This window comes from Taudactylus pleione, unplaced genomic scaffold (assembly GCF_031769625.1).
Source record: "Taudactylus pleione unplaced genomic scaffold, aTauple2 ptg000435l, whole genome shotgun sequence".
Lineage (NCBI taxonomy): Eukaryota > Metazoa > Chordata > Amphibia > Anura > Myobatrachidae > Taudactylus > Taudactylus pleione.
Window position 1 is genome coordinate 1,830,600 of NW_028284837.1, and position 21,797 is coordinate 1,852,396.

The following is a 21,797-nucleotide window of genomic DNA, read 5'->3' on the forward strand; positions in this document are numbered from 1 at the left end:
ACGTAGGCTGCCATAGTCCATGTTAGATTCAAAGTGTAATTACAATTTGATAACTAAGATGGAGTTACGCTAGAGTTAAACTGGAGGAAAACTGAGGGAAAATCCTCAAAAGCCAGAACACTTTCTGAGTGACATCTAGCAACATACTTATGTGAGTTACCGAATTCACCATCTGTTGCTGTATGTATATCCAGGAACTCCTTACTGCTCTCACTGCTTGGACATTGCAAGTTCTCCCCTATCTGCTGCTGCTCTTGTTGATTGATCTTTGTTGTTCAAAACACCTCGGACTGGATGGTCTCTGTACATTGTAATTATTACCTTCATACTGTAGAAAATCTTGTTTGCATTGTCTTTTTCCATTGCATCACATCCATCCTCATTAATCATTCTTTAATAACTAATTCCTTCACCCACTGCTCACATACCTATCTTTATATTTCACTTTCGAAGCTGCGCTCATACATTAGCAGCATTATTCTTGTAACCTGTATTTTTGAACATTTAACAACTTTTATCCACACTGTCTCTACATCACACTTTCTCTACATCACACTGTCTCTACATCACACTGTCTCTACATCACACTGCCTCCACTCAGTTTTCCATCTCACTTATTACCTCATCCACAGCATGAACAGCCTTTCTTCAAACACCCCCCATATTCAGTGTCCACATAATCCTCTACTTTATCCACCCCAATCCTCCCCTCTTGTCTCCTCCACTTGCTGTTCTCCCTTTTTTCCTTCATCAGTCTGCTTTCCAACCCTCTGCTTTGTTCCTCTGCCTTACCTGTTCCTCCACTCTCTACCACCTCCCTCCCTCCATGGCCTTGTTACCCCACCACTAAGCCCCATTCCCTCCTGGTTCTGCCTGTCACCTCCAGGGCTGCCAAGAGAAATTCTGGGCCTGGGTACTGCAACATCCTGTGGGGCCACAGCATGTTGGGCATGGCTGCACCCATTTGTGGGTGGGTCTAGCATGTGAGAAGCACCCACTCACAGAAGCATGGCATAGCACCAGCAGCTGGGACTAAAGTATTCACTACTGTATTAGGATGGCAGGACAGTCCCATAATAGCTGCATTATTAGATGGATGTATATAGATGCAAAAATGCAACACACAAAAATTAAAGTACTACAACTTTATTTTGTACATCTCTCATGTAAGTAACACATAAACAAAATCTATTTTCTGTCATAGAGGACAGAATGAATGAAGGACTTCATTTTGACATAACATCAGGTCATCTTAAACACACACATTCCACAGCACATATCCTAACCCACTGCTCCATGCTCCTTCCTCCATATCTACCCCATCTGTGTCACCCCTGTATATCTGGCCCTCCCATTTAGAATGTAAGCTCTCATGAGCAGGGCCCTCGTCCCTCACGTGCTTCTCCTTCCCTACTCATGTACTCCTTACTCTCCAATTGGAACCTAACACTTGGTTTCTGAGGCCCTGCTGCTTGTATTATACAGCTATGTACTGTATATAAACTATGTCCTTGTCCAGCATTGTTTTGTATTACTATTAACTGTTTTTCTTGTGTGCTCATTTATGTATGGTGTAAGGCACTGTGGAACCGTTGTGGCACCATAGAAATAAAGATAATAATAACAATGTCTATGTATCTGTGTATGTCTGTGTATCTGCATATATCTGTGTATCTGTTTATGTCTGTGTATCTGTGTATTTCTGTGTATCTGCATATGTCTGTGTATCTGTCTGTCTGTGTATCTGTGTATGTCTGTGTATCTGTCTATGTCTGTGTATCTGTGTATTTCTGTGTATCTGTGTACAGTATATCTATGTATTTATGGATGTCTGTGTATCTGTGTATGTCTGTGTATCTATGTATTTCTGTGTATCTGTGTATGTCTGTGTTTCTATGTATGTCTGTGTATCTGTGTGTGTCTGTGTATCTGTGTGTGTCTGTGTATCTATGTATGTCTGTGAATCTGTCTATGTCTGAGTATTTGTCAATGTTTGTGTATCTGTGTATTTCTGTGTATCCATACATATCTGTGTATCTATGGGCTTCATTCAGAGGCGGCCGTATGGTCTACGACCACACGGCCTCCTCGATGTTTGTCCAGTGCGCATGCGCACGAGGGAGCCGGCTCCCTCGTGCGCATGCGTGAGACCCGCTACGACCAACAGCGTCGGTCGTAGCGGGTCTCTTTCCAAAGGGGGCGAGCTGTCGATGTTGATAGACAGCTCGCCCTGTTTGGAAGGCGGGCTGGGGGGGTGGCAGCCCAAACGGAGGCGTTCCCATGGGAACGGCTACCATTTGGGGGAGGCCCCACTGACATCACTAGTGATGTCAGTGGAGAGCTTCCGGCTCTGACAGAGCCAGAAGCTCTCCGGGGCTTATGACAAGTGAGACCCTACCCTAGGGTCTCGTCGTAAGCCCCGATGGTCACGATGGTCTATGACCATCGTGACCATCACCCTAGCGGTCGTTAGAGCTGTGGGTTTAAATGAGGGGTGTGCACCGGCCACTTTTCGTGTTTTGTGTTTTGGTTTTGGATCTGGATCTTTCTTCGTGTTTTGGATCTGGATTGGTTTTGCCAAAACCACCCTTGCGTGTTTTGGGTTCTGGGTTTTGTGTTTTGGATCTGTATTTTTTTGAAAAAAAGCATAAAAACAGCTAAAATCACAGAATTTGTAGGTTTTTCTGCTCCTATGCTATTATTAACCTCAATAACCTTAATTTCCACTCATTTCCAGTCTATTCTGAATACCTCACACCTCACAATAGTGTTTTTATGTCCAAAAGGTTGCACCGAGGTAGCTGGATGACTATGCTAAGCGACACAACTGGGCGGCACAAACACGTGACCCATCTAGGCGTGAAACTGCAGTGGCAGACAGGATGGCATTGAAAAACTAGGCCCCAAACTGTACATAATGCAAAGAAAAAAAAGAGGTGCAAGATGGAATTGTCCTTGGGCCCTCCCACCCACCCTTATGTTGTATAAACAGGACATGCACACTTTAACAAACCAATCATTTCAGCGCCAGGGTCTGCCACACAACTGTGGCTGAAATGATTGGTTCGTTTGGGCCCCTACAAAACAAGCTGGCAATTTATCTGTCCCTGCACAAACTGGCTCTACGGAGGCAAGATGTCATCCTCATCCTCCTCATCCACCGATTCCTCACCCTCTTCAGTGTGTACATCCTCATCCTCACAGAGTATTAATTCGTCCCTGCTGGAACCACAGGTCCCTCTGTACGTTCTGGAGGCTGGTCTCCCTGGAAGAGTTGATAATTCATTTTATGAACATCATCTTCTCCACATTTTGTGGAAGCAACCTCCTACGCCTTTCGCTGACAAGGTTCACGGCTGCACTAAACACTCTTTCGGAGTACACACTGGAGGGGGGGCAACTCAGGTAAAATAGAGCCAGTTTGTACAGGGACCTCCAAATTGCTTCTTTTTCCTGCCAGTACAGGTACGGACTGTCTGACATGCCTACTTGGATGCTGTCACCGATGTAATCCTTTAACAGACAGACGCACGCTTGTCGCTGCTGCTTTGAGGATTCAAGTGCGGCTACAGCCCACACAATTCACAAAGACAGAAAAAAAAAAGAATATTTTTATTGTTTGTGGAGCACACTTTGAGGGTTACACCACCCTTTAACAGACAGACGCACGCTTGTCGCTGCTGCTTTGAGGATGCAAGTGCGGCTACAGCCCACACAATTCACAAAGACAGAAAAAAGAAGAAGAATATTTTAATTGTTTGTGTAGAACACTTTGAGGTGTCACCACCCTTTAACAGACAGACGCACGCTTGTCGCTGCTGCTTTAAGGATGCAGGTGCGGCTACAGCCCACACATTTCACAAAGACAAAAAAAAAAGAACAATATTTTAATTGTTTGTGTAGAACACTTTGAGGTGTCACCACCCTTTAACAGACAGACGCACGCTTGTCGCTGCTGCTTTAAGGATGCAGGTGCGGCTACAGCCCACACAATTCACATAGACAGAAAAAAAAAGAACAATATTTTAATTGTTTGTGTAGCACACTTTGAGGGTGTCACCACCCTTTAACAGACAGACGCACGCTTGTCGCTGCTGCTTTGAGGATGCAAGTGTGGCTACATCGCACACAAGTCACAAACACATTAAAAAAATAGTTTTTTATTTTTTGGAACACTTTGAGAGTTACACCACCCTTTAACAGACAGACGCACGCTTGTCGCTGCTGCTTTAAGGATGCAGGTGCGGCTACAGCCCACACATTTCACAAAGACCGAAAAAAGAAGAATATTTTTATTGTTTGTGTAGCACACTTTGAGGGTGTCACCACCCTTTAACAGACAGACGCACGCTTGTCGCTGCTGCTTTAAGGATGCAGGTGCGGCTACAGCCCACACAATTCACAAAGACAGAAAAAAAAGAACAATATTTTAATTGTTTGTGTAGCACACTTTGAGGGTGTCACCACCCTTTAACAGACAGACGCACGCTTGTCGCTGCTGCTTTGAGGATGCAGGTGGAATCTAGACGGGATTTGGAACCGAGGACACACTACCTCCATCAATTGTCTAAATCCCACTGCACTAATGTCGGATACCGGACGCACGTCTAACACCAACATAGCAGTCAAGGCCTCAGTTATACGTTTTGCTTCAGGATGACTGCTGTCGTACTTCATCCTCATCGCTAGGGACTGTTGGAGGGTCAATTGTTTAGTAAAAGTAGTGATGTTCCTACTTCCTCTCTGGGATGATGAACAACTCCCAGCAGCAGCAACAGCACTAGGAGGAAGTGGTTCTTGATCTTTCCCTATTTTATTTTTATCGGAGAAAGTTTGGTCCTCCATTTATGTTATATTGATATATATACGTGCGGCTAAAGCGCACACAAACACAGAAAATATTATTTTATTTTTGCTGGAGAGTAGTGCACTTTGTGGGTTACACCACCCTTTAAGAAATGAGCCAGCCGGCCCTTTACTTATGGGACACAGGCGCACGCTTGGCGCTGCTCCTTTGTTGATGCACGTGCAGCCACAGTGCACACAATTCACAAACACAGAAAATAATTTTTTTTTTGGTTTGGACTGGAGTGTACTTTCGGGGGTTACAGCACCCTTAACGGTCAAGCCAGCCGGCCCTTTACTTATGACACAGGCGCACGCTTGGCACTACTTTGTTGATGCACGTGCGGCTACTGCGCACACAATTCACAAACACAGAAAATAATTTTTTTTTTGGTTTGGACTGGAGTGTACTTTCGGGGGTTACAGCACCCTTAACGGTCAAGCCAGCCGGCCCTTTACTTATGACACAGGCGCACGCTTGGCACTACTTTGTTGATGCACGTGCGGCTACTGCGCACACAATTCACAAACACAGAAAATAATTTTTTTTTTGGTTTGGACTGGAGTGTACTTTCGGGGGTTACAGCACCCTTAACGGTCAAGCCAGCCGGCCCTTTACTTATGACACAGGCGCACGCTTGGCACTACTTTGTTGATGCACGTGCGGCTACTGCGCACACAATTCACAAACACAGAAAATAATTTTTTTTTTGGTTTGGACTGGAGTGTACTTTCGGGGGTTACAGCACCCTTAACGGTCAAGCCAGCCGGCCCTTTACTTATGACACAGGCGCACGCTTGGCACTACTTTGTTGATGCACGTGCGGCTACTGCGCACACAATTCACAAACACAGAAAATATATTATTTTTTTAGCACTTGGGGGGAGCACCACTGATGGACAGAGCACCCCCTGGACAACACTGCAGCACTCCTTTAGGACTGGGACACTGCACAGGACTTTGGAGTGGACACAGACCCTATGGAGAACTGACTGCACAACACAGTCCAGCCAGCCCCTATGGACTTTGAAGTAGTGGACACAGCCCCTATTAACAACAGCAGCACAGCACAACACAGCCAGCCCCTATGGACTTTGAAGTAGTGGACAACAACAGCACTACACTACACTACACTACACAGCCCTAACTCCCACCCTCCCTCTTCACTGTCCACAGCCGAGTGAGAAAATGGCGCCGACGTGGGTACCTTATATAGGATCCAAAACCCGCGAGACTCGGAAGGCGGGATGATGACGTTTTGCCTCGATTTCAGATCCGAGTCAGGCGGGAAAAGTCGAGCCTGATTCGGATCGGACTCGGATCGGGGGGGCTCGGGGGGGTTCGGATTTCAGAAATCCGAACCCGCTCACCCCTAGTATAAACCCACAACCTAACGACTGAAACAGAGGCGGACGGTCAGGATGCAAGCGGCCGCCCACTTTCTGAGTGACCGCTTGCATCCTCCGACCTCCTCTGAATGAGGGCCTATGTTTGTTTGTGTATTTGTGTACGTCTGTGTATCTGTGTATAGTATATCTGTGTATTTATGTATGTCTGTGTATCTATGTATTTCTGTGTATCTGTGTATGTCTGTGTACCTATGTATGTCTGTGTATCTGTGTGTGTCTGTGTATCTGTCTATATCTGTGTATCTGTGTAATTCTGTGTATCCATGCATATCTGTGTATCTATGTATGTCTGTGTATTTGTGTATGTCTGTGTATCTGTGTATCTATGTATTTCTGTGTATCTGTATATCAATGTAGGTCTGTGTATGTCTGTATCTGTGTGTATCTGTGTATCTATGTATGTCTGTGTATCTATACATGTCTGTATTTCTGTGTATGTCTATGAATGTCTATATATCTATGTATGTCTGTGTATCTATTTATGTCTATGTATGTATGTCTGTGTATGTCTGTGTATCTGCATATGTCTGTGTATGTATGTCTGTGTATCTGCATATGTCTGTGTATGTATGTCTGTGTATCTGCATATTTCTGTGTATATGTGTGTGTATGTATGTCTGTGTATCTGTGTATGTCTGTGAATCTGTGTACGTCTGTGTATCTATGTATGTCTGTGTATGTATGTCTGTATATCTGCATATGTCTGTGTATCTGTGTATGTTGTGTTTCTGCATATGTCTCTATGTATGGCTGTGTATCTGCATATGTCTGTGTATGTCTGTATATCTGCATATGTCTGTGTATGTCTGTATATCTGCATATGTCTGTGTATGTATGTCTGTGTATCTGTGTATATATGTGTACCTGTATATGTCTGTGTATGTATGTCTGTGTATCTGCATATGTCTGTGTATGTCTGTGTATCTATGTATGTCTGTGTATCTACTTATGTCTGTGTATCTGTGTATGTCTGTGTATCTACTTATGTCTATGTATCTGTGTATGTCTGTGTATCTATGTATGTCTGTGTATTTATGTATGTCTGTTTATCTGTGTATCTATGTATTTCTGTGTATCTGTGCATGTCTGTGTATCTATGTATGTCTGTGTATCTGTGTGTGTCTGTGTATTTATGTATGTCTGTGAATCTGTCTGTTTGTGTATCTATGTATTTCTGTGTATCCATGTATATCTGTGTAATTATGTATGTCTGTGTATCTGTGTATGTCTGTGCATCTGTGTACAGATTATCTGTGTATTTATGTATGTATGTGTATCTGTGTATGTCTGTGTATCTATGTATTTCTGTGTATCTGTGTATGTCTGTGCTTCTATGTATGTCTGTGCATCTGTGTGTCTGTGTATCTATGTATGTCTGTGACTCTGTCTATGTCTGTGTATCTGTCAATGTCTGTGTATCTGTGTATTTCTGTGTATCCATGCATATCTGTGTATCTATGTTCTTTTGTGTATTTGTGTATGTCTGTGTATCTGTGTATAGTATATCTGTGTATTTATGTATATCTGTGTATCTATGTATTTCTGTGTATCTATGTATGTCTGTGTATCTATGTATTTCTGTGTATCTGTGTATGTCTGTGTATCTATGTATTTCTGTGTATCTGTGTGTATCTGTGTATTTCGGTGTATCCATGCATATCTGTGTATCTATGTATGTCTGTGAATTTGTGTATGTCTGTGTATCTGTGTATAGTATAGCTGTGTATTTAGGTATGTCTGTTTATCTGTGTATCTATGTATTTCTATGTATCTGTGTATCTATGTAGGTCTGTGTATGTCTGTGTATCTATGTATGTCTGTGTATCTGTGTATGTCTGTGTATCTATGTATGTCTTTGTATCTGTGTTTGTCTATGTATTTATGTATGTCTGTGTATCTATACATGTCTGTCTATCTGTTTATGTCTATGAATGTATGTGTATCTTTGTATGTCTGTGTATCTATTTATGTCTGTGTATCTGTGTATGTCTGTGTATCTATGTATGTCTGTGTATCTGTGTGTGTCTGTGTATCTATGTATGTCTGTGTATCTATACATGTCTGTGTATCTGTGTATGTCTATGAATGTCTGTGTATCTATGTATGTCTGTATGTCTAAGTATCTGTGTATGTCTGTGTATGTCTGTGTATCTGTGTTTGTCTGTGTATGTATGTCTGTGTATGTCTGTGTATCTGCATATGTCTGTGTATCTGTGTATGTATGTGTATGTATGTCTTTTTACCTGCACATTTCTGTGTATATTTGTATGTATGTATGTCTGTGTATCTGTGTGTCTGTGAATCTGTGTATGTCTGTGTATCTATGTATGTCTGTGTATGTATGCCTGTGTATCTGCATATGTCTGTGTATGTCTGTATATCTGCGTATGTCTGTGTATGTATGTCTATGTATCCGTGTATGTCTGTGTACGTGTGTATGTCTGTGTATGTATGTCTGTATATCTGCTTATGTCTGTGTATGTGTGTGTATCTATGTATGTCTGTGTGCCTATTTATGTCTGTGTATGTCTATGTATCTGTGTATGTCTGTGTATCTGTGTATGTCTGTGTATCTATGTATTTCTGTGTATCTGTGTATGTCTGTGTTTCTAAGTATGTCTGTGTATCTGTGTGTGTCTGTGTATCTATGTAGGACTGTGGATCTGTCTATGTCGGTGTATCTGTCAATGTCTGTGTATCTGTGAATTCCTGTCTATTCATGCATATCTGTATATCTATGTTTGTTTGTGCATTTTTGTATGTCTGTATATCTTTGTATTGTATATCTGTGTATGTATGTGTGTCTGTGTATCTATGTATTTCTGTGTATCTATGTATGTCTGTGTATGTCTGTGTATTTATGTATGTCTGTGCATCTGTGTGTGTCTTTGTATCTGTCTATGTCTGTGTATCTGTGTATTTCTGTGTATCCATGCATATCTGTGTATTTGTGTATGTCTGTATATCTGTGTATAGTATATCTGTGTGTTTAGGTATGTCTGTGTATCTGTGTATCTATGTATTTATGTGTATCTATGTATGTCTGTGTATGTCTGTGTATCTGTGTATGACTGTGTATCTATGTATGTCTGTGTATTTATGTATGTCTGTGTATTTGTGTGTGTCTGTGTATCTATGTATGTCTGTGTATCTATACATGTCTGTGTATCTGTGTATGTCAATGTATGTCTGTGTATCTATGTATGTCTGTGTATCTATTTATGTCTGTGTATTTGTCTATGTCTATGTATCTGCGTATGTCTTTGTATCTGCATATGTCTGTGTATCTGCGTATGTCTGTGTATGTATGTCTGTGTATCTGCAAATTTCTGTGTATATGTGTGTATGTATGTCTGTGTATCTGTGTATGTCTGTGAATCTGTGTATATCTGTGTATCTATGTATGTCTGTGTATGTATGTCTGTGTATCTGCATATGTCTGTGTATCTGTGTATGTCTGTGTTTCTGCATATGTCTGTGTATGTCTGTATATCTGCGTATGTCTGTGTATGTATGTCTGTGTATCTGTGCATGTCTGTGTACCTGTGAATGTATGTCTGTGTATCTGTGTATGTCTGTGAATCTGTGTATATCTGTGTATCTATGTATGTCTGTGTATGTATGTCTGTGTATCTGCATATGTCTGTGTATCTGTGTATGTCTGTGTATCTGCATATGTCTGTGTATGTCCGTATATCTGCATATGTCTGTGTATGTATGTCTGTGTATCTGTGCATGTCTGTGTACCTGTGAATGTATGTCTGTGTATCTGCATATGTCTGTTTATGTCTGTGTATCTGTGTATGTCTGTGTATCTGCATATGTCTGTGTATCTGTGTATCTATGTACGTCTGTCTATCTATTTATGTCTGTTTATCTGTGTATGTCTATGTGTCTGTGTATGTCTGTGTATCTATTTATGTCTGTGTATCTGTGTATGCCTGTGTATCTGCCTATGTCTGTGTATATGTGTATGTATGTCTGTGTATGTATGTCTCTGAATCTGTGTATGTCTGTGAATCGCTGTATGTCTGTGTATCTATGTATGTCTGTGTATGTATGCCTGTGTTTCTGTGTATGTCTGCGTATGTCTGTGTACATGCATTTATCTGTGTATCTGCATATGTCTGTGTATCTGTGTATGTATGTCTGTGAATCTGTGTTTGACTGTTTATCTGTGTATGTCTGTGCATCTGTGTATGTCTGTGTATCTGTGTATGTCTGTGTATGTATATGACTGTATGTCTGTGTATCTGTGTGTGTTTGTATCTGTGTATATATGTCTGTGTATCTGTGTATGTCTTTGCATTTGTGTATGTCTGTGTATGTCTGTGTATGTATGTATGTCTGTGTATGTCTGTATGTTTGTGTATATGTGTATGTGTGTGTATTTGTGTATGTCTGTGAATCTGTGTATTTCTGTGTATCCATGCATATCTGTGTATCTATGTATGTCTGTGTATTTGTGTATGTCTGTGTATCTGTGTATAGTATATCTGTGTGTTTAGGTATGTCTGTGTATCTGTGTATCTATTTATTTCTGTGTATCTATGTATGTCTGTGTAAGTCTGTGTATCTATGTATGTTTGTGTATCTGTGTATGACTGTGTATCTATGTATGTCTGTGTATCTATATATGTCTGTGTATCTATGTATGTCTGTGTATCTGTGTGTGTCTGTGTGTCTGTGTATCTATGTATGTCTGTGGTGTATCCATACATGTCTGTGTATCTGTGTATGTCAATTAATGTCTGTGTATCTATGTATGTCTGTGTATCTATTTATGTCTATGTATTTGTGTATGTCTATGTATCTGTGTATGTCTGTGTATGTCTGTGTATCTGCATATGTCTGTGTATCTGTGTATGTCTGTGTATGTATGTCTGTGTATCTGCATATTTCTGTGTATATGTGTGTATGTATGTATGTCTGTGTATCTGTGTATGTCTGTGAATCTGTGTATATCTGTGTATCTATGTATGTCTGTCTATGTATGTCTGTGTATCTGCATATGTCTGTGTATCTGTGTATGTCTGTGTTTCTGCGTATGTCTGTATGTATGGCTTTGTATCTGCATATGTCTGTGTATGTCTGTATATCTGCGTATGTCTGTGTATGTATGTCTGTGTATCTGTGTATGTCTGTGTACCTGTGTATGTATGTCTGTGTATCTGCATATGTCTGTTTATGTCTGTGTATCTGTGTATGTCTGTGTATCTGCGTATTTCTGTGTATCTGTGTATCTATGTATGTCTGTCTATCTATTTATGTCTGTTTATCTGTGTATGTCTATGTATCTGTGTATGTCTGTGTATCTATTTATGTCTGTGTATCTGTGTATGTCTGTGTATCTGCCTATGTCTGTGTATATGTGTACGTCTGTGTATTTATGTCTGTGTATGTATGTCTGTGTATCTGTGTATGTCTGTGAATCGGTGTAAGTCTGTGTATGTATCTATGTCTGTGTATGTATGCCTGTGTATCTGTGTTTGTCTGCGTATGTCTGTGTATCTGCATTTATCTGTGTATCTGCATATGTCTGTGTATCTGTGTATGTATGTCTGTGAATCTGTGTATAACTGTTTATCTGTGGTTGTCTATGCATCTGTGTATGTCTGTGTATCTGTGTATGTCTGTGTATGTTTATGTCTGTATGTCTGTGTATCTGTGTATGTGTGTGTATCTGTGTATGTATGTCTGTGTATTTGTATATGTCTGTGAATCTGTGTATGTCTTTGCATCTGTGTATGTCTGTGTATGACTGTGTATGTATGTATGTATGTCTGTGTATGTCTGTATGTTTGTGTATTTGTGTATGTGTGTGTTTCTGTGTATGTCTGTGAATTTGTGTTTGTCTGTGCTTCTGTGTATGTCTGTGTATCTGTATATGTCTGTGGATCTGTGTTTGTCTGTGTATGTATATATCTCTGTGTATCTGTGTATGTCTGTGCATCTGTGTATGTCTGTGTATCTGTGTATGTGTGTGTATATGTGTATGTCTGTGTATCTGTGTATGTCTGTATGTCTGTGTATCTGTGTATGTGTGTGTATCTGTGAATCTGTGTATGTCTGTACATCTGTGTATGTCTGTGTATGTCTGTGTATGTCTGTGTATCTGTTTATGTCTGTGTATCTGCATATGTCTGTGTATGTCCGTATATCTGCGTATGTCTGTGTATGTATGTCTGTGTATCTGTGCATGTCTGTGTACCTGTGAATGTATGTCTGTGTATCTGCATATGTCTGTTTATGTCTGTGTATCTGTGTATGTCTGTGTATCTGCATATGTCTGTGTATCTGTGTATCTATGTACGTCTGTCTATCTATTTATGTCTGTTTATCTGTGTATGTCTATGTGTCTGTGTATGTCTGTGTTTCTATTTATGTCTGTGTATCTGTGTATGCCTGTGTATCTGCCTATATCTGTGTATATGTGTATGTATGTCTGTGTATGTATGTCTCTGAATCTGTGTATGTCTGTGATTCGCTGTATGACTGTGTATCTATGTATGTCTGTGTATGTATGCCTGTGTTTCTGTGTATGTCTGCGTATGTCTGTGTACCTGCATTTATCTGTGTATCTGCATATGTCTGTGTATCTGTGTATGTATGTCTGTGAATCTGTGTTTGACTGTTTATCTGTGTATGTCTGTGCATCTGTGTATGTCTGTGTATCTGTGTATGTCTGTGTATGTATATGACTGTATGTCTGTGTATCTGTGTATGTGTTTGTATCTGTGTATATATGTCTGTGTATCTGTGTATGTCTGTGAATCTGTGTATGTCTTTGCATCTGTGTATGTCTGTGTATGTCTGTGTATGTCTGTATGTTTGTGTATTTGTGTATGTGTGTGTATTTGTGTATGTCTGTGAATCTGTGTATTTCTGTGTATCCATGCATATCTGTGTATCTATGTATGTCTGTGTATTTGTGTATGTCTGTGTATCTGTGTATAGTATATCTGTGTGTTTAGGTATGTCTGTGTATCTGTGTATCTATTTATTTCTGTGTATCTATGTATGTCTGTGTAAGTCTGTGTATCTATGTATGTTTGTGTATCTGTGTATGACTGTGTATCTATGTATGTCTGTGTATCTATATATGTCTGTGTATCTATGTATGTCTGTGTATCTGTGTGTGTCTGTGTGTCTGTGTATCTATGTATGTCTGTGTATCTGTGTATGTCAATTAATGTCTGTGTATCTATGTATGTCTGTGTATCTTTTTATGTCTATGTATTTGTGAATGTCTATGTATCTGTGTATGTCTGTGTATGTCTGTGTATCTGCATATGTCTGTGTATCTGTGTATGTCTGTGTATGTATGTCTGTGTATCTGCATATTTCTGTGTATATGTGTGTATGTATGTCTGTGTATCTGTGTATGTCTGTGAATCTGTGTATATCTGCGTATCTATGTATGTCTGTCTATGTATGTCTGTGTATCTGCATATGTATGTGTATCTGTGTATGTCTGTGTTTCTGCGTATGTCTGTATGTATGGCTTTGTATCTGCATATGTCTGTGTATGTCTGTATATCTGCGTATGTCTGTGTATGTATGTCTGTGTATCTGTGTATGTCTGTGTACCTGTGTATGTATGTCTGTGTATCTGCATATGTCTGTTTATGTCTGTGTATCTGTGTATGTCTGTGTATCTGCGTATTTCTGTGTATCTGTGTATCTATGTATGTCTGTCTATCTATTTATGTCTGTTTATCTGTGTATGTCTATGTATCTGTGTATGTCTGTGTATCTATTTATGTCTGTGTATCTGTGTATGTCTGTGTATCTGCCTATGTCTGTGTATATGTGTACGTCTGTGTATTTATGTCTGTGTATGAATGTCTGTGTATCTGTGTATGTCTGTGAATCGGTGTATGTCTGTGTATGTATGTATGTCTGTGTATGTATGCCTGTGTATCTGTGTATGTCTGCGTATGTCTGTGTATCTGCATTTATCTGTGTATCTGCATATGTCTGTGTATCTGTGTATGTATGTCTGTGAATCTGTGTATAACTGTTTATCTGTGGTTGTCTATGCATCTGTGTATGTCTGTGTATCTGTGTATGTCTGTGTATGTTTATGTCTGTATGTCTGTGTATCTGTGTATGTGTGTGTATCTGTGTATGTATGTCTGTGTATTTGTATATGTCTGTGAATCTGTGTATGTCTTTGCATCTGTGTATGTCTGTGTATGTCTGTGTATGTATGTATGTCTGTGTATGTCTGTATGTTTGTGTATTTGTGTATGTGTGTGTTTCTGTGTATGTCTGTGAATTTGTGTTTGTCTGTGCATCTGTGTATGTCTGTGTATCTGTATATGTCTGTGGATCTGTGTTTGTCTGTGTATGTATATATCTCTGTGTATCTGTGTATGTCTGTGCATCTGTGTATGTCTGTGCATCTGTGTATGTCTGTGTATCTGTGTATGTGTGTGTATATGTGTATGTCTGTGTATCTGTGTATGTCTGTATGTCTGTGTATCTGTGTATGTGTGTGTATCTGTGTATGTCTGTGAATCTGTGTATGTCTGTACATCTGTGTATGTCTGTGCATGTCTGTGTATCTGTTTATGTCTGTGTATCTGTCTATGTATGTATGTATGTATGTATGTATGTGTGTGTATCTGTGTGTGTCTGTGTCTCTATGCAGGACTGGCAACAGAAATCTTGGGGTCAGGCACACTGATATCTCTGGGGCCCCGCCTTTACCCTTGCATCCACATATGCCTCCCCTGCATTTGCCAATACATGTAGCCACAACACATTATTATCATACATGCTTGCTGTAGGCTCCTGATTTTTTGCGGTAACCCCCTGCACCCCCAGAAGAATAGGCACCTCTCCCATGTTCCGCCCACTTCCTAGTGAAGTGTGCAGAATGGAGAGATTTTCTCGGGGGATGGCGTTTGGGCACGTAGGTGGTGGAGCTGAATGATGTGATTCTATAAAAATTGCTTAATTTGGCCCCACCCCCTAGTTAAATATGCAGTATTCACAGCAATTTACAGTGAGGGGGCAGGGCCTAGTGTTGCAATTGCCTGCCCCTGTCCCTCATCACCACCCACCTGCTTCTCCTCCCCTGGCTTCTCCCTAGGAGGATAAGCTCAAAGTAGGTAAGTTTGATTATATTTTGATTTTAATGGTGCAGGTTCAGGCTGCTGCTGCACTACCAGTCACTGGGGACTGGCTCATGGCTGGAACTGCCAGCCACGGAGGGGCAGGTATCTGTAGAAGGACTGGAGTAGTGGTGCTGCAGGTCAGCTGACAGACAGTGCAGTGCTTCACAGGGCAGAGTGGCAGTGAAGGGCCTGCACAGCATCATGTATAATGATGTTGTGAGTCGCAGTACTGGTACAGACAGTCAGTTATGGAGGTAACTGGGGTTGGCTGCAGTACTTCGCTGGACGAGAGGCCGGAACCTTATCGGGTGCTGTTGACCCTTTTAGTTCCCCTGAACCTCAGGGCCCCTCTAATCCTCGGGGTTCCTCAGGGCTAGGGACAGGTGTGTCTGTTGTACCCACCTGTCGCCAAGCCTGTATTTATGTCCCTGTCTGTCTGTGTATTTATCTATGAGTATCTGTAAGAGTGCATGCTTGTGTGTCTAGTACAGGGGTTCCCAACCACGGTCCTCAAGGCACACTAACAGTCCAGGTTTTAGGGATATCCATGATTGTGCACAGGTGGTTTAATCAAAATAACTGAAAATATATATTTTCACATATAAACCATAAAATGTACTGTATACTTATACCCTAATATATGTGAAAATATGCCAGATGCATTATTTTTGTTACCATTGCTGTGTTATTGCACTTGGGACCTCCATCCCTTTGGATGGAGGTCCCAAGTCTTTGGTTTGTTATGCATGGATGCTTTTTACATATTACAGTATATCTTTATATTTGTCATTGTAGTCAGATTCTTGTAATAAAAAACTGAATTTAAAAAAATAAAGTTTCTGGATTCTAGAGGATGGTCAATCAAACTGAAGGGTGAGGTCACTAGCCCAGGTTCGTAATTGAGGAAACATGCAAAGCGGTCAGCATCACAGGCAGAGAAGCAATGTCAGGAGCAAGCAGTATCTGGTACATGGATATTCCAACCAGGGAAAAGGACTGGCATTGTGATGTCAGAGTGTGGCTTACATACATAGGTTCTAATCAAACTACGCACCCCCTTGATGTCAGAGGTCAGATGACCAATCCATTTTTTATGGCCAATGCCGTGCTTTCAATCCTAGAGGGACCCTGAACAGGAAATGGCAATAGGGCAGGCAGAAGAATGTTGGAGAGAGATCCACATGATCAAAGAAGCAGAATAATGGTCACCTGGTAATATTTGGCTAGCGACAGGCCACCACCTCTGCAATAAGTAAGTAATAATTTCCACTTTCTGAAAGAGGTGTATTCCATCTCATTGGTTTCTACATTGTGTCTGGTCATGGCAAACACATCAATATTAAAATCAATTATCCCCCCACTTACCATCATCATTCCAATCAACAATCTATGAGGGTCAACCAAGCTTTTGAAAAATCTGTTAGCATGTATATAACTTTCAACTAGGACAATTGCGTAAATCTATTCATTTTACTCATAATAACAACTATAAAAGTATTCCAACATGATTCCATTTTTTATTTTCGATGGAGTTAATCATCAATTATCTTCTCTCACTTCCTTACCCTCTTCTGAAATCCCATATGCTGACATTTTCTTCCAGTTTAATTGTCATTCTTGTGGCTTTCCAATTATAGATTCCAAGGTCTCTATCAATTCCAAATGACTTTCATATTTCATTAATGAAACCCTTGGTAATAACTCGCTTTTCTTTCAGTCTTCCTGTTTACTTCTCCTGTTTTGCAATTGTTGACTCAAAACTCTGCATGGTAATATTGTATTATATCTCTTAGGCTTTGGCTCAGAAGAATATAATTGGATAAAGTCAGATCTACATGCTAAAGCCTTCTGAAAGATATCCACAAGAAATATCCTGGTAAACATTTTTAGGTGGGTGATCGGAGCCCACCCGGGTGCCTGGCATGGTCAACTGGCTCCTCAGTTTTTTAAAATTGCTGTCACTGGTGCTTTGTGGTGGCAAAATGCAAATAATTTTCTGCCTATTTAGGTCACCCTGTGCACCATTCGGTGCAAAAATATTAATTTGCATACTGGACAACAGGCCTTTCTGAACCTATGCCAAAGCCCAAGCCCAATTACTGTAAAATTGTGCTGAAGACGCTACCCTATGCTATATAAAACCATTTTCATAATAATACAATTTTGTACCACGCTACTTTACCAGCTGCTCACAAGAGCAAAGTGCCTCCAAAAACAAAATAATTTGGGGAAAGATATCGCTTGCACTAGGTATATATATCTGAATAATTAGTTGTATATCTGCCTGGTTATATATATATATATATAATGTGTTCTATATGTATTTACTGTGGTGCAGTAATATCTCTCACCATTTTAATCCCAGACATAACTTTACCTGCCATGGCTTAAAATTCAAAATGTATTTGCAGATTGTGTCTGAAATGTTTTCTTCTCTTGAGGTGCAGTTTATCAGGTCTTCCAAAGCTTTGGCCACAACATGGACAGCAGCATAATAGCCATGGGTAGAGCTTAAACTGCTGGTGTAGCTGAAGCTGTTCTTGATGCTATCTATACTCTCTGCTCCTGTGCACTCCTTCACTGTGGGATCCAAAGAACCACTTATGTTTTTCTGATACGGAAATTTACAGCTGAAAAGTTTCTCCCAATATAAGTTCACCCAGGACTCCAGCAAAGAAGGACGGACATTACTGAGGTAGTCACTAAATCCTGGAATCACTCTGTTGTTTGTAAATAAACTAGGGGTGAGCGGGTTCGGATTTCTGAAATCCGAACCCCCCCGAGCCCCCCCGATCCGAGTCCGATCCGAGTCAGGCTCGACTTTTCCCGCCTGACTCGGATCTGAAATCGAGGCAAAACGTCATCATCCCGCCTTCCGAGTCTCGCGGGTTTTGGATCCTATATAAGGTACCCGCGTCGGCGCCATTTTCTCACTCGGCTGTGGACAGTGAAGAGGGAGGGTGGGAGTTAGGGCTGTGTTGTGTAGTGTAGTGTAGTGCTGCTGTTGTCCACTACTTCAAAGTCCATAGGGGCTGGCTGTGTTGTGCTGTGCTGCTGTTGTTAATAGGGGCTGTGTCCACTACTTCAAAGTCCATAGGGGCTGGCTGGACTGTGTTGTGCAGTCAGTTCTCCATAGGGGCTGTGTCCACTCCAAAGTCCTGTGCAGTGTCCCAGTCCTAAAGGAGTGCTGTAGTGTTGTCCAGGGGGTGCTCTGTCCATCAGGGGTGCTCCCCCCAAGTGCTAAAAAAATAATATATTTTCTGTGTTTGTGAATTGTGTGCGCAGTAGCTGCACGTGCATCAACAAAGTAGTGCCAAGCGTGCGCCTGTGTCATAAGTAAAGGGCCGGCTGGCTTGACCGTTAAAGGGTGCTGTAACCCCCGAAAGTACACTCCAGTCCAAACCAAAAAAAAATTATTTTCTGTGTTTGTGAATTGTGTGCGCAGTAGCCGCACGTGCATCAACAAAGTAGTGCCAAGCGTGCGCCTGTGTCATAAGTAAAGGGCCGGCTGGCTTGACCGTTAAGGGTGCTGTAACCCCCGAAAGTACACTCCAGTCCAAACCAAAAAAAAAATTATTTTCTGTGTTTGTGAATTGTGTGCGCAGTAGCCGCACGTGCATCAACAAAGTAGTGCCAAGCGTGCGCCTGTGTCATAAGTAAAGGGCCAGCTGGCTTGACCGTTAAGGGTGCTGTAACCCCCGAAAGTACACTCCAGTCCAAACCAAAAAAAAAATTATTTTCTGTGTTTGTGAATTGTGTGCGCAGTAGCCGCACGTGCATCAACAAAGTAGTGCCAAGCGTGCGCCTGTGTCATAAGTAAAGGGCCGGCTGGCTTGACCGTTAAGGGTGCTGTAACCCCCGAAAGTACACTCCAGTCCAAACCAAAAAAAAAATTATTTTCTGTGTTTGTGAATTGTGTGCGCAGTAGCCGCACGTGCATCAACAAAGTAGTGCCAAGCGTGCGCCTGTGTCATAAGTAAAGGGTCGGCTGGCTTGACTATTAAAGGGTGCTGTAACCCCCGAAAGTACACTCCAGTCCAAACCAAAAAAAAATTATTTTCTGTGTTTGTGAATTGTGTGCGCAGTAGCCGCACGTGCATCAACAAAGTAGTGCCAAGCGTGCGCCTGTGTCATAAGTAAAGGGCCGGCTGGCTTGACCGTTAAGGGTGCTGTAACCCCCGAAAGTACACTCCAGTCCAAACCTAAAAAAAAATTATTTTCTGTGTTTGTGAATTGTGTGCGCAGTAGCCGCACGTGCATCAACAAAGTAGTGCCAAGCGTGCGCCTGTGTCATAAGTAAAGGGCCGGCTGGCTTGACCGTTAAGGGTGCTGTAACCCCCGAAAGTACACTCCAGTCCAAACCAAAAAAAAATTATTTTCTGTGTTTGTGAATTGTGTGCACTGTGGCTGCACGTGCATCAACAAAGGAGCAGCGCCAAGCGTGCGCCTGTGTCCCATAAGTAAAGAGCCGGCTGGCTCATTTCTTAAAGGGTGGTGTAACCCACAAAGTGCACTACTCTCCAGCAAAAATAAAATAATATTTTCTGTGTTTGTGTGCGCTTTAGCCGCACGTATATATATCAATATAACATAAATGGAGGACCAAACTTTCTCCGATAAAAATAAAATAGGGAAAGATCAAGAACCTCTTCCTCCTAGTGCTGTTGCTGCTGCTGGGAGTTGTTCATCATCCCAGAGAGGAAGTAGGAACATCACTACTTTTACTAAACAATTGACCCTCCAACAGTCCCTAGCGATGAGGATGAAGTACGACAGCAGTCATCCTGAAGCAAAATGTATAACTGAGGCCTTGACTGCTATGTTGGTGTTAGACGTGCGTCCGGTATCCGACATTAGTGCAGTGGGATTTAGACAATTGATGGAGGTAGTGTGTCCTCGGTTCCAAATCCCGTCTAGATTCCACCTGCATCCTCAAAGCAGCAGCGACAAGCGTGCGTCTGTCTGTTAAAGGGTGGTGACACCCTCAAAGTGTGCTACACAAACAATTAAAATATTGTTCTTTTTTTTTCTGTCTTTGTGAATTGTGTGGGCTGTAGCCGCACCTGCATCCTTAAAGCAGCAGCGACAAGCGTGCGTCTGTCTGTTAAAGGGTGGTGACACCCTCAAAGTGTGCTACACAAACAATTAAAATATTGTTCTTTTTTCTGTCTTTGTGAATTGTGTGGGCTGTAGCCGCACCTGCATCCTTAAAGCAGCAGCGACAAGCGTGCGTCTGTCTGTTAAAGGGTGGTGACACCCTCAAAGTGTGCTACACAAACAATTAAAATATTGTTCTTTTTTCTGTCTTTGTGAATTGTGTGGGCTGTAGCCGCACCTGCATCCTTAAAGCAGCAGCGACAAGCGTGCGTCTGTCTGTTAAAGGGTGGTGACACCCTCAAAGTGTGCTACACAAACAATTAAAATATTGTTCTTTTTTTTTTGGTCTTTGTGAAATGTGTGGGCTGTAGCCGCACCTGCATCCTTAAAGCAGCAGCGACAAGCGTGCGTCTGTCTGTTAAAGGGTGGTGACACCCTCAAAGTGTGCTACACAAACAATTAAAATATTGTTCTTTTTTTTTTGGTCTTTGTGAAATGTGTGGGCTGTAGCCGCACCTGCATCCTTAAAGCAGCAGCGACAAGCGTGCGTCTGTCTGTTAAAGGGTGGTGTAACTCTCAAAGTGCTCCAAAAAATAAAAAACTATTTTTTTAATGTGTTTGTGACTTGTGTGCGATGTAGCCGCACCTGCATCCTTAAAGCAGCAGCGACAAGCGTGCGTCTGTCTGTTAAAGGGTGGTGACACCCTCAAAGTGTGCTACACAAACAATAAAAATATTCTTTTTTCTGTCTATGTGAATTGTGTGGGCTGTAGCCGCACCTGCATCCTTAAAGCAGCAGCGACAAGCGTGCGTCTGTCTGTTAAAGGGTGGTGACACCCTCAAAGTGTTCTACACAAACAATTAAAATATTGTTCTTTTTTTTTCGGTCTTTGTGAAATGTGTGGGCTGTAGCCGCACCTGCATCCTTAAAGCAGCAGCGACAAGCGTGCGTCTGTCTGTTAAAGGGTGGTGTAACTCTCAAAGTGTTCCAAAAAATAAAAAACTATTTTTTTAATGTGTTTGTGACTTGTGTGCGATGTAGCCACACTTGCATCCTCAAAGCAGCAGCGACAAGCGTGCGTCTGTCTGTTAAAGGGTGGTGACACCCTCAAAGTGTGCTACAGAAACAATTAAAATATTGTTCTTTTTTTTTCTGTCTATGTGAATTGTGTGGGCTGTAGCCGCACCTGCATCCTTAAAGCAGCAGCGACAAGCGTGCGTCTGTCTGTTAAAGGGTGGTGACACCTCAAAGTGTTCTACACAAACAATAAAAATATTCTTCTTCTTTTTTCTGTCTTTGTGAATTGTGTGGGCTGTAGC

At 41.6% G+C, this 21,797-nt stretch overlaps 1 protein-coding gene across 1 annotated transcript in view; it reads right to left on the reverse strand.

Annotated features, from left to right (window-relative positions):
- LOC148505889 (extracellular calcium-sensing receptor-like) overlaps positions 1-21,797 on the reverse strand; it is an 89,010-nt gene that overhangs the window by 16,017 nt on the left and 51,196 nt on the right. The window contains 1 exon segment of the mRNA XM_088447606.1: positions 17,758-18,118. Within this exon segment, the coding sequence (XP_088303732.1) occupies positions 17,758-18,118 (361 nt within the window).